We start from the raw sequence: 12,253 nt of genomic DNA on the forward strand, positions 1-12,253 counted from the left end.
TTTATGAGTTTTTAAAATACCACATTTTATTATTTATTTTCCAAATTTTCATCTTATACTAAATCTTATACTAATAAATATGCTATGTAATATCTACTATAACCAGCCCTCTTGTCCTCAAGGAAATTATCAATAATGGAATGCAAATTTAATTAAAATTAAATAAAATGAAATACATTTAATTAAACAAATAAAAATGACAGGAGTTACTGTCCTAAGAAACATTACTATATTTGTTCTTATAATGACAGCACATAACTTGTGAAAAGATTTTTTTTTTTTTAGAATGAAGAATACAAGAAATTAGTTTAAAATGCTTGTTTTCCAAAAGAACGTGTAATTGGATTTGTGAGGCTAGCAGGTAAGACAACAAGTTGATGGCCAAGTTTCTGGAGAAAAATAACTGACTGGAAAATTACATGCTTAATATAAATGGAACAATGGAAACTGTTCTGCCCTTTTAATTCCATGAATAATGTATGAACATTGATCAGTGACAAATTATAAATGAGCTGATTGTGATACACAGGTCTGAGAAGATAAAAGAGCAGAGATACTGCCCATATGTGCAAAGATACTTGAAATATATTATCCAAGATTTGTGTTGCAAACTCTATTCATAATTTCAGAGAAACATGATGGATATTCATTAGAAAATGAATGCACACTTATCACAAAAGAAGACTCTAGCATAAAACTCACAAGAAACACAATACAGGTACCTCTATTCTCCTAAATGAAATTTAAGTTAAATAACGCTCAAATAAATGGTGACCCACATCATTTCTGAGGTGTCAGTAAATCAGATGCTCTCAGTCTATGGCACACCTTCAATTCTCTAGACAGGTAAAGAGCAGACTTTGGAGATGGATCATTGAATAGTCAAAAATGTCATTATTGTATTATTTTTCACCTAACAAGATACTGCTCAAATCCTTTAGAAAAACATGAAGAAGCTATAGTCAAAAGAAACTTATTTAATTGAAGTTTCCCAGAAGATGAAATTAAACCCAATGATAATATGAAAGACTGCTGGTAGGATAAGATGAGTTATTTTCATATTTCAGTCATTTCTTGTGATTAATGAGCTGAAACATGGGTGTCAGATTCTGTTGGAACTAAAATAAATGGCTCTTTCACGTAATTTCATTTTAACAAATATCTTAAAGCAAATGTCTTCAGAGGAACATAGAAACCACTTTGCTAGAAAAGATAACTTTCTATAAGATGGCAAAATGAATCCATGTTGGTGAAAGGCCTTCTGCTTCAAAACAGAACAATCAGAGAAAAATAGGAAACCGAACAGACACCCTGGAGTTCAAAATGAGGTAAACCTGTCTCTTGACCAGAAATTAAACAAGGGCATGCTCTTAGAGCTTCATTGTTCTCTCTCACTCTCAGCAATCGACAAGTTTCTTAAAATAGGAATTCTGTTAAAATTTTTAATCTGTGCATAAGGCTGTACTGATAAATTTCTGTTAAATGTACAATTTGGTGGATATACAGATATATTTACATATTTTTATATAATGAAAATTAAAAGTGTGAGTCACTCAATTGTGTCCAACTTTTTGAGATCCCATCAACTGTAGCCCATCAGGCTCCTCTGTCCCTGGAATTCTGGAGTCAGTTGCCATTTTATTCTCCAGGGGATCTTCCTGACTCAGGGACTGAACTTGGGTCTCCTGCACTGCAGGCAGATTCCTTACCATCTGAGCCTCCAGGCAAAAGCATTGTTTAAGTACTGTTCAAGTTTTATTATTTGTTAATAAAATTAACAAATATAAATGATATTATTAAAGTATATTAATAAATTTAATAAATACAAATACATTTATACATTGTAAAATATAATTATGTTCATTATATTAATGTATAGTAATATGGTTTTATGTATAACAGTAATGACAATGGATTATTTTAGATCAAAATGCAAAATGAAAACTTCCAAAAGAAAGTAAATCTTTACATTGTTATGTTTATGTAGAGCCTCAAAAACAAAGAAAAGTTTTCCCTGTTTCTCAACTAATTCTAAATTTAGGTTAATTAAACCAAAGTAACTAAACAAGGCCCCAGTCTTTCAACAGAAGCCAAGCAACTTAATTTATGCTTAAAGACTGTTTTCTAGACTGCAAATTGACTCTTAATGATTTATTTTGGATTTTCAAAATAATTTACTCTGGAATATGTGGGAACTCAAGAAATTACTTCTCTGAAAACTCATGGCCTCTGGTGATCTATTTTAAAAATAAACTTTATAAAATATTACATAATGTTATTTCCTTAAATACTGTATGATTATAGTCCATAAACTTGAATTGCTGTTATTATAGCCATTTTGAGGATTAACAGACATAATAAATTCCTCTAAAGCACTTGGCAACATAATGCAACTTCTTAAAAAAATGGCAGCTATTATGTTGTTAGTCTTACTATATTTGAATTCAACACAAAGGGATGTTCGTTGACATGCCCTGTATTTCTAGAGGCTTCCTTGGTGGCTCAGATGGTGTTTCTACAGCTTAAACCAAGATCAAGCTCATTGCTTATTTTTGTAAAGAAAGTTTTGTTGGCACACAACCACTCTGAGGCCACATTCCCTTCTGCATAACAACAGCAGAGTTGAGTAGCTGAAGCAGAGGACACATGGTCTGAAAAGTCTGAAATGTTTACTGTCTGGCTCTGCAAGAAAAAAGTCTGTTGACTCTTGGCTTAAGCCCAAATCATCTTTATCAATTTTTTTCAAAAGAGAATATTTTATTTTAAAAAAATCGTGTGATTAAACTCACCACTTTGACTTGTATAGAAGTTCCTGATACAAAGAAAAGAGATAATGTGATTGGAATAAAGATCAATCACACTTTGGGAAACTCAGATACACCTCATCAATTAAGAGATGTGGAACAAATTCTGAATGTTTCAGTAGTTCAAGAATAAAGTGATACTTTTTTTTTTTAAGTGAACTAAATCTCTACTATGTTGTTGATGAAAATCGAATTTACTTTCAGTGGTTTGGGAAGTGGGCAACAATTAATAGAAAGATAGCATGTGCCATATTTTACCATGCAATCCCACCTGATGCAAAGAGTCGACCCATTGGGAAAGACCCTGTCTGATGCTGGAACAGACTGAAGTCAGGAGGAGAAGAAGATGACAGAGGATGAGATGGTTGAATGTCATCACTGGCTCAATGGACAGGAGTTTGAGTAAACTCCGGGAGATGGTGAAGGACAGGGAAGCCTGGCATGCTGCAGTCCATGGGGTTGTGAAGAGTCAGACACAACTTAGTGACCGAACAACAACCTCTCTTTTTGATTTTTTAAATTAAAAAAATAGTACTATGGAAATTTCTTGGTGGCACAGTGGTTAAGAACCTGTTTGCCAATGCAGAGGGCACAGGTGTTATCCCTGGTCTGGGAAGATCCCATATGCCTCGGGGCAATGAAGCTAGCGTGTCACAACTTCTGAGCTGCGACTACTGAACCCGTGTGCCTACAGCCTGTGCTCTGCAACAAGAGAAGCCTCTGCAATGGGAAGACCCACCTTGCTGCAAATAGAGAAAGCCTGCACAGAGCAATGAAAACCCAGTGCAGCCAAAATAAATTAAAACATAAATTTATTTTTTAAAATAGTACTAATATACAAAAAGAACAACAAGGATTTTTCAACTACCATTGGATGCTACCTATACCCTTAAATAGTATCAGTGAACTCTACAATATTAGAACATTTGAAATTTTGTTGGAATTTCTTATAGTATGATCATCAGTTGGGTCATTTGTAGTGGATTTGAGGTGGATAAACCTAGAGTCTGTCAAACAGAGTGAAGTAAGTCAGAAATAAGTCAGAAAGAGAAAAACAAATTTCATATATTAACAAGAATAACAGGCAAGTTTGACCTCAAAGTAGAAAATGAAGGAGGGCAAAGACTGACAGAGTTTTGCCAAGAGAATGTACTGGCCATAGCAAACACTCTCTTCCAACAAAACAAGATAAGACTCTACCTGTGGACATCACCAGATGGTCAATACTGAAATCAGATTGATTATATTCTTTGCAGCCAAAGATGGAGAAGCTCTATACAGTCAACAAAAACAAGACCAGGAGCTGACTGTGGCTCAGATCATGAACTTCTTATTTCAAATTAATTAAATTGAAGAAAGTAGGGAAAAACACTAGAACATTCAGGTACGATCTAAATCAAATCCCTTACGATTACACAGCAGAAGTGACAAATAGATTCGAGGGATTAGATTTGATTGACAGAGTGCCTGAAGAACTATGGATGGAGGTTCGTGACATTGTACAGGAGGTAGGGATCAAGAAAATCCCCAAGAAAAAGAAATGCAAAAAGGCAAAATAGTTGTCTGAGGAGGCCTTAAAATGGCTGAGAAAAGAAGAGACGCTAAAGGCAAGGAGAAAACGAAAGATATACCCATTTGAATGCAGAGTTCCAAAAAATAGCAAGAAGAGATAAGAAAGCCTTCCTCAGCAATCAATGTAAAGAAATGATGAAAACAGTAGCATGAGAAAGACTAGAGATCTCTTCGAGAAAATTAGAGATACCAAGGGATACCAAGGGAACATTTCATGCAAAGACGGGCTTAATAAAGGACAGAAATGGTATGGACCTACCAGAAGCAGAAGATATTAAGAAGAGGTGGCAAGAATACTCAGAAGCACTATACAAAAAAGATCTTCATGACCCAGATAACCACGATGGTGTGATCCCTCAGCTACAGTCAGATATCCTGGAGTCTATGAACAAAGCTGGTAGAGGTGATGGAATTCCAGCTAAGCTATTTCAAGTCCTAAAGGATGATGCTGTTAAAGTGATGCACTCAATTTGCCAGTAAATTGGGAAAACTCAGCAGTGGCCACAGGACTGGAAAAGGTCAGTTTTCATTCCAATCCTAAAGAAAGGCAATGCCAAAGAATGTTCAAACTACTGCATAATAGCATTCATCTCACACTAGCAAAGTAATGCTCAAAATTCTCCAAGTGAGGCTTCAACAGTACGTGAACCAAGGACTTCCAGATGGAGGTCAAGCTGGATTTAGAAAAGGTAGAGGAAGCAGAGATCAAATTGCCAACATCTGTTGAATATGAAAAAGCAAGGGAATTCCAGAAAAACATTTACTTCTGCTTTATTGACTATGCCAAAGCCTTTGACTGTGTGGATCACAACAAACTGAAAAATTCTTAAAGATATGGAAATACCAGACCACCTTACCTCCCTTCTGAGAAATCTGCACACAGGTCAGGAAGCAACAGTTAGAACCGGACATGGAATAATGGTGACTGGTTCCAAATTGGGAAAGGAGTACGTCAAGGCTGCATATTGTCACCCTGCTTATTTAACTTCTATGCAGAGTACATCATGAGAAACACTGGGCTGGATGAAGCACAAGCTGGAATCAAGATAGCTGGAGGAAATATCAATAACCTCAGATATGCAGATGACACCACCCTTATGGCAGAAAGTGAAGAAGAACTAAAGAGCCTCTTGATAAAAGTGAAAGAGGAGAGTGAAAAGCTGGTTTAAAATTCAACATTCAAAAAATGAAAATCATGGCTTCCAGTTGCATCTCTTCATGGCAAATAGATGGGAAAACAATGGAAACAGTGACAGATTTAATTTTCTTGGGCTCCAAAATCACTGCAGATGGTGACTACAGCCATGAAAAGTCTCTTGCTCCTTAGAAGAAAAGTTATGACCAACCTAGACAACATATTAAAAAGCAGAGACATTTCTTTTGCTGACAAAGGTCCATCTGGTCAAAGCTATGGTTTTTCTAGTAGTCATGTATGGATGTGAGAGTTGGACCATAAAGAAGACTGAGTGCCGAAGAATTGATGCTTTTGAACTCTGGTGTTAGAGAAGACTCTTGAGAGTCCCTTGGACTGCAAGGAGATCCAACCAGTCAATTCTAAAGGAAATCAGTACTGAATATTCATTGGAGGGACTGATATTGAAGCTGAACCTCTAATACTTTGGTCACCTGATGCGAAGAACAGAGTCATTGGAAAAGACCCTGTTGCTGGGAAAGATTGAAGGCAGGAGAAGTGGACGACAGAGGATGAGATGGTTGGATGGCATGATAAACATGAGTTTGAGTAAGCTCCAGGAGTTGGTGATGGACAGGGAGGCCTGGCCTGGTACTTTCCATGGGGTTGCAAAGAGTCGGACATGACTGACTGAGTGACTGAACTGAACTGATACATATAGAATCTAGAAAAACAGTACTGATGAATCTATTTGCAGGGCAGGAATAGAGAAGCAGACATAGAAAATGGACATGTGGACACAGCAGGGGTAGGACAGGTTGGGATGAATTGAGAGAGTAGCGTTGAAATACACACTTATCAATGTAAAATAGATAGCTAGTGTCAAGCTTCTGTATAATAGCAAGGGAGCTCAGCTGGTGCTCTGTGATGACCTAGAGGGGCAGGATGGAGGAGCAGAAGGGAGGCTCAAGAGGGTGGGGATATATGTGTATTGATAGCTGGTTCAGGCTGTTGTACAGCAGAAACTAACACAGCATTGTAAAGCAATTCTCCCCTCTCTGCTTTTAATAACGATCCATACTTTCTGTGCTGGATTTGCAGCAAAATTATATCCATTTTTCAGGTGTTTGGTTGGACATAATTTCTTTGTGAGCCTATGTCATTGATTCTCCATAGCATAAAAACTTGTTACTATTTACTGTCTATATTTCTTGCTTAACTGTAAGCTCCATACACCACAATTCTAAATGGCTCAGTGGTAAAGAAGCAGCCTGCTGATCCAGGAGATTAGGTTCAATCTTTGGTCCAGGAAGATCCCCTAGAGAAGGAAATAGCAACCCACTACAGTATTCTTGCCTAAGAAGCCCCAAGGACAGAGGAGCCTGGCTGGCTACAGTCCATGAGATCGCAAAGAGTCAGACATGACTTAGCAACTGAAAAACAACAAAAATGTTCCATATATGATACAGTTATTAGGCAATGTCATGTCCTGGAGACTATTTCAGAGAAAGTTTGATAGTAATGACATTTTCTTACAGGAAACACATCTCCACCAAGGGAGGAATTCATAAGTGACTCCTTAAAAGTTTCTGCATACCCACGTAGAAGTTTGTATTCAATAGCTGTATACCATCAATTCTTTTTCTGAAAAATTGATGTGTGGGTGGATTGACTTTTTGTTAACCAAATCCATTTTTAAATGTACTGGGAGAATTCCGGATATAGAAGAGAACCCAACTCTGAGGCAAATTGATTTTGTATGTGGAAAGTGCTTTTGTAATAAAAATAATCACATTGTGATGCTTCTGCTTTTTAAGTTTTATTTTTCATATATTGGATTTCTCCAAGTGTAGCACAGTTAGATATGTATTCCTCACTTACATGATGAATGGGTTTCTAAACAGTTGTCTGTCAATCAATTTTTCCATAAATGCAGAACCCCTGAATTCTAAGATCTGTTATAGACATAATTCTTCACAATAAAAAAGGCAGGGGTCTCTGGAAATCATTAAGAAATATTTAAGCAACAAATGTTAACAAGGTTATCCCAGCAGTAAGAAGCGCTACTACAAAACTCTAGCATGAGTTGTAGGAAGCAAAAGATTTGTTGTTTTAATCACTTCAGTTCAGTTCAGTTCAGTTGCTTAGTCATGTTCAACTCTGAGACCCTAGGAATCGCAGCATGCCAGGCCTCCCTGCCCATCATTAACTCCAGGAGTTCACTCAAACTCATGTCCATCGAGTTGGTAATGCCATCCAGCCATCTCATCTTCTGTTGTCCCCTTCTCCTCCTGCCCCCAATCCCTCCCAGCATCAAGATATTTTCCAATGAGTCAACTCTTTGCATAATGTGGCCAAAGCATTGGAGTTTCAGCTTGAGCATCAGTCCTTCCAAAGAACACCCAGGGCTGATCTCCTTTAGAATGCACTGGCTGGATCTCCTTGCAGTCCAACGGACTCTCAAGAGTCTTCTCCAACACCACAGTTCAAAAGCATCAATTTTCGGCGCTCAGCTTTCTTCACTGTCCAACTCTCACATCCACACATGACCACTGGGAAAACCATAGCCTTGACTAGATGGACCTTTGTTGGCAAAGTAATGTCTCTGCTTTTCAACATGCTATCTAGGTTGGTCATAACTTTTCTTCCAAGGAGTGAGCGTCTTTTAATTTCATGGCTGCAGTCACCATCTGCAGTGATTTTGGAGCCCCAAAAAAGAAAGTCTGTTTCCACTGTTTCCCCATCTATTTCCCATGAAGTGATGGGACCAGATGCCATGATCTTCGTTTTCTGACTGTTGAGTTTTAAGCCAACTTTTTCACTCTCCTCTTTCACTTTCATCAAGAGGCTTTTTAGTTCCTCTTCACTTTCTGCCATAAGGGTGGTGTCATCTGCACATCTGAGGTTATTGATATTTTTCCCAGCAATCTTGATTCCAGCTTGTGCTTCTTCCAGCCCAGCGTTTCTCATGATGTACTCTGCATATAAGTTAAATAAGTAGTGTGACAATATACAGCCTTGACGTACTCCTTTTCCTATTTGGAACCAGGCTGTTGTTCCATGTCCAGTTCTAACTGTTGCTTCCTGACCTGCATATAGGTTTCTCAAGAGGCAGGTCAGGTGGTCTGGTATGCCCATCTCTTTCAGAATTTTCCACAGTTTATTGTGATCCACACAGTCAAAGGCTTTGGCATAGTTAAGAAGGCAGAAATAGATGTTTCTCTGGAACTCTCTTGTTTTTTCCATGATCCAGCAGATGTTGGCAATTTGATCTCTGGTTCCTCTGGCGTTTCTAAAACCAGCTTGAACAGCTGGAAGTTCATGGTTCACATATTGCTGAAGCCTGGCTTGGAGAATTTTGAGCATTACTTTACTAGCGTGTGAGATGAGTGCAATTGTGCAGTAGTTTGAGCATTCTTTGGCATTGCCTTTCTTTGGGATTCGAATGAAAACTGACCTTTTCCAGTCCTGTGGCCACTGCTGAGTTTTCCAAATTTGCTGGCATATTGAGTGCAGCACTTTCACAGCATCATCTTTCAGGATTTGAAAGAGCTCAACTGGAATTCCATCACCTCCACTAGCTTTGTTCGTAGTGATGCTTTCTAAGGCCCACTTGACTTCACATTCCAGGATGTCTGGCTCTAGGTAAAGAGAGAAACCACCATTGTGCTTATCTGGGTCATGAAGATCTTTTTTGTATAGTTCTTCTGTGTATTCTTGCCACCTCTTCTTAATATCTTCTGCTTCTGTTAGGTCCATACCATTTCTGTCCTTTATCGAGTCCATCTTTGCATGAAATGTTCCCTTGGTATCTCTAATTTTCTTGAAGAGATCTCTAGTCTTTCCCATTCTGTTGTTTTCCTCTATTTCTTTGCATTGATCACTGAGGAAGGCTTTCTTATCTCTTCTTGCTCTTCTTTGGAACTCTGCATTCAGATGCTTATATCTTTCCTTTTCTCTGCTTTTCACTTCTCTTCTTTTCACAGTTATTTGTAAGGCCTCCTCAGACAGCTATTTTGCTTTTTGCATTTCTTTTCCATGGGGATGGTCTTGATCCCTGTCTCCTGTACAATGTCACGAACCTCAGTCCACAATTCATCAGGCACTCTATCAGATCTAGTCCCTTAAATCTATTTCTCACTTCCACTGTATAATCATAAGGCATTGGATTTAGATCATACCTGAATGGTCTAGTGGTTTTCCCTACTTTCTTCAAATTGAAGAAATTAAGTCTGAATTTGGCAATAAGGAGTTCATGATGTGAGCCACAGTCAGCTCCCGGTCTTGTTTTTGCTAACTGTATAGAGCTTCTCCATCTTTGGCTGCAAAGAATATAATCAATCTGATTTTGGTGTCGACCATCTGCTGATGTCCATGTGCAGAGTCTTCTCTTGTGTTGTTGGAAGAGGGTGTTTGCTATGTCCAGTGCGTTCTCTTGGCAAAACTCTATTAGCCTTTGCCCTGCTTCATTCCGTATTCCAAGGCCAAATTTGCCTGTTACCCCAGGTGTTTCTTGACTTCCTACTTTTGCATTCCAGTCCCCTATAATGAAAAGGACATCTTTTTTGGGTGTTAGTTCTAAAAGCTACCTATTTCTGACTACACCTTACTGCAGGCTGTAACACCTCAGATTTTTAGAAAAGAAATCTATTTTCCTCCATTCTCGTCCTTGGTACTGTTGAGCTGAGTTCATCTACGATATTCTGAATCTGTGCTTGCCTACACTTTGGAGCAAACAGACACACAATATGACAATGGAGAGAAAACAAAGAGGTGGGTAGGGAAACACCTAGATGGCCAGGGTAACTCCCCGGGGCAAATGTTGCCTTGGCAACGTGACTCAAGCATGTGACACCCAATGTGGGGAAGATCACTCAGGCCTAGGGGTCAGGAAACAAATCAGGCAACACGGGGACCAAGGGAAACACCTCGCCAGTAGAGAATGAATCAGCTCCGTGCATGCGCAGCCACGTCAGTCGAGTCTGAGTCTTTGCAACCCCATGGACTGTAGCTCGCCAGACTCCTCTGTCCATAGGATTCTCCAGGCAAGAATACTGGAGTGGGTCTCCATGCCCTCCTCCAGGAGATCTTCCCAACCCAGGGATCAAACCCGCATCTCCTGCACTGCAAGCAGATTCTGTGCCCACTGAGCTATCAGGGAAGCCCTGAATCAGCTTTGGTTGCAGTCAAATGATGACTGAGCTGACATGAACTTTCATGTTCCTAAAAGCTGCTGTCACGAGCCGAGGTTCTTGGGTGCTTTGAAAAGTGACCTGTTGTGCCCGTGAGCCGCTTACCTCCGCCAGGTAGAACTCGTCATACTGCCTCTTGAAGCTTTCTCCTTTGTGATAGTTGCTGGCGGCCACGATCACGTCCACGGTCACCATGCTCAGGATGAACATGTGGAAGATGGACGACCGCATCATTTGCTGAGGAGGCAAAACAGAAGAACTCTTAATGAAGAGACAAACTCACGATTCAGCATACCTATGTGCTCAGACCTTGCCGGATCTGCAACATCTTTGTTATATGCTACTGTGAACAGTCTTTCTTTTATTTTATTGAAACAAAGTTGATTTACAGTGTTGTGTAAATTTCAGCTGTCCAGCAAAGTGATTCAGTTATTGTTATACACAATACACACAGTCTTTTTTCAGATTCTTTTCCATTCTGGTTTATCATGGGACATTGAATATTAGTTCCTTGTGCCATATAGGAAGACCTTGCTGTTTATCCACTCTATATATAATAGTTTGCACGTGCTTAACCCAAACCTCCAAAGAAAGGCAATGCCAAAGAATGCTCAAACTACCGCACAATTGCACTCATCTCACACGCTAGTAAAGTAATGCTCAAAATTCTCCAAGCCAGGCTTCAGCAATATGTGAACCGTGAACTTCCTGATGTTCAAGCTGGTTTTAGAGATCAAATTGCCAACATCTGCTGGATCATCGAAAAAGCAAGAGAGTTCCAGAAAAACATCAATTTCTGCTTTCTTGACTATGCCAAAGCCTTTGACTGTGTGGATCACAATAAACTGTGGAAAATTCTGAAAGAGATGGGCATACCAGACCACCTGACCTGCCTCTTGAGAAACCTATATGCAGGTCAGGAAGCAACAGTTAGAACTGGACATGGAACAACAGCCTGGTTCCAAATAGGAAAAGGAGTACGTCAAGGCTGTATGTTGTCATCCTGCTTATTTAACTTATACGCAGAGTACATCATGAGAAACGCTGGGCTGGAAGAAGCACAAGCTGGAATCAAGATTGCTGGGAAAAATATCAATAACCTCAGATGTGCAGATGACACCACCCTTATGGCAGAAAGTGAAGAGGAACTAAAAAGCCTCTTGATGAAAGTGAAAGAGGAGAGTGAAAAAGTTGGCTTAAAGCCCAACAGTCAGAAAACGAAGATCATGGCATCTGGTCCCATCACTTCATGGGAAATAGATGGGGAAACAGTGGAAACAGTGTCAGACTTTATTTTTGGGGGCTCCAAAATCACTGTAGATGGTGATTGCAGCCATGAAATTAAAAGACGCTTACTCCTTGGAAGGAAGGTTATGACCAACCTAGATAGCATGTTGAAAAGCAGAGACATTACTTTGCCAATAAAGGTCCATCTAGTCAAGGCTATGGTTTTTCCAGTAGTCACGTGTGGATGTGAGAGTTGGACTGTAAAGAAAGCTGAGTGCTGAGGAATTGATGCTTTTGAACTGTGGTGTTGGAGAAGACTCTTGAGA

At 39.2% G+C, this 12,253-nt stretch overlaps 1 protein-coding gene across 1 annotated transcript in view; it reads right to left on the reverse strand.

Annotated features, from left to right (window-relative positions):
- Window positions 1-12,253, reverse strand: part of NALCN (sodium leak channel, non-selective) — a 297,953-nt gene that overhangs the window by 170,055 nt on the left and 115,645 nt on the right. The window contains exon 11 of the mRNA XM_040267414.1: window positions 10,806-10,937. Coding sequence (XP_040123348.1) covers window positions 10,806-10,937 — 132 coding nt within the window. The remainder of the gene's footprint in view (window positions 1-10,805; window positions 10,938-12,253) is intronic.

This window comes from Oryx dammah, unplaced genomic scaffold (assembly GCF_014754425.2).
Source record: "Oryx dammah isolate SB20612 unplaced genomic scaffold, SCBI_Odam_1.1 HiC_scaffold_24, whole genome shotgun sequence".
Taxonomy (NCBI): Eukaryota; Metazoa; Chordata; class Mammalia; order Artiodactyla; family Bovidae; genus Oryx; species Oryx dammah.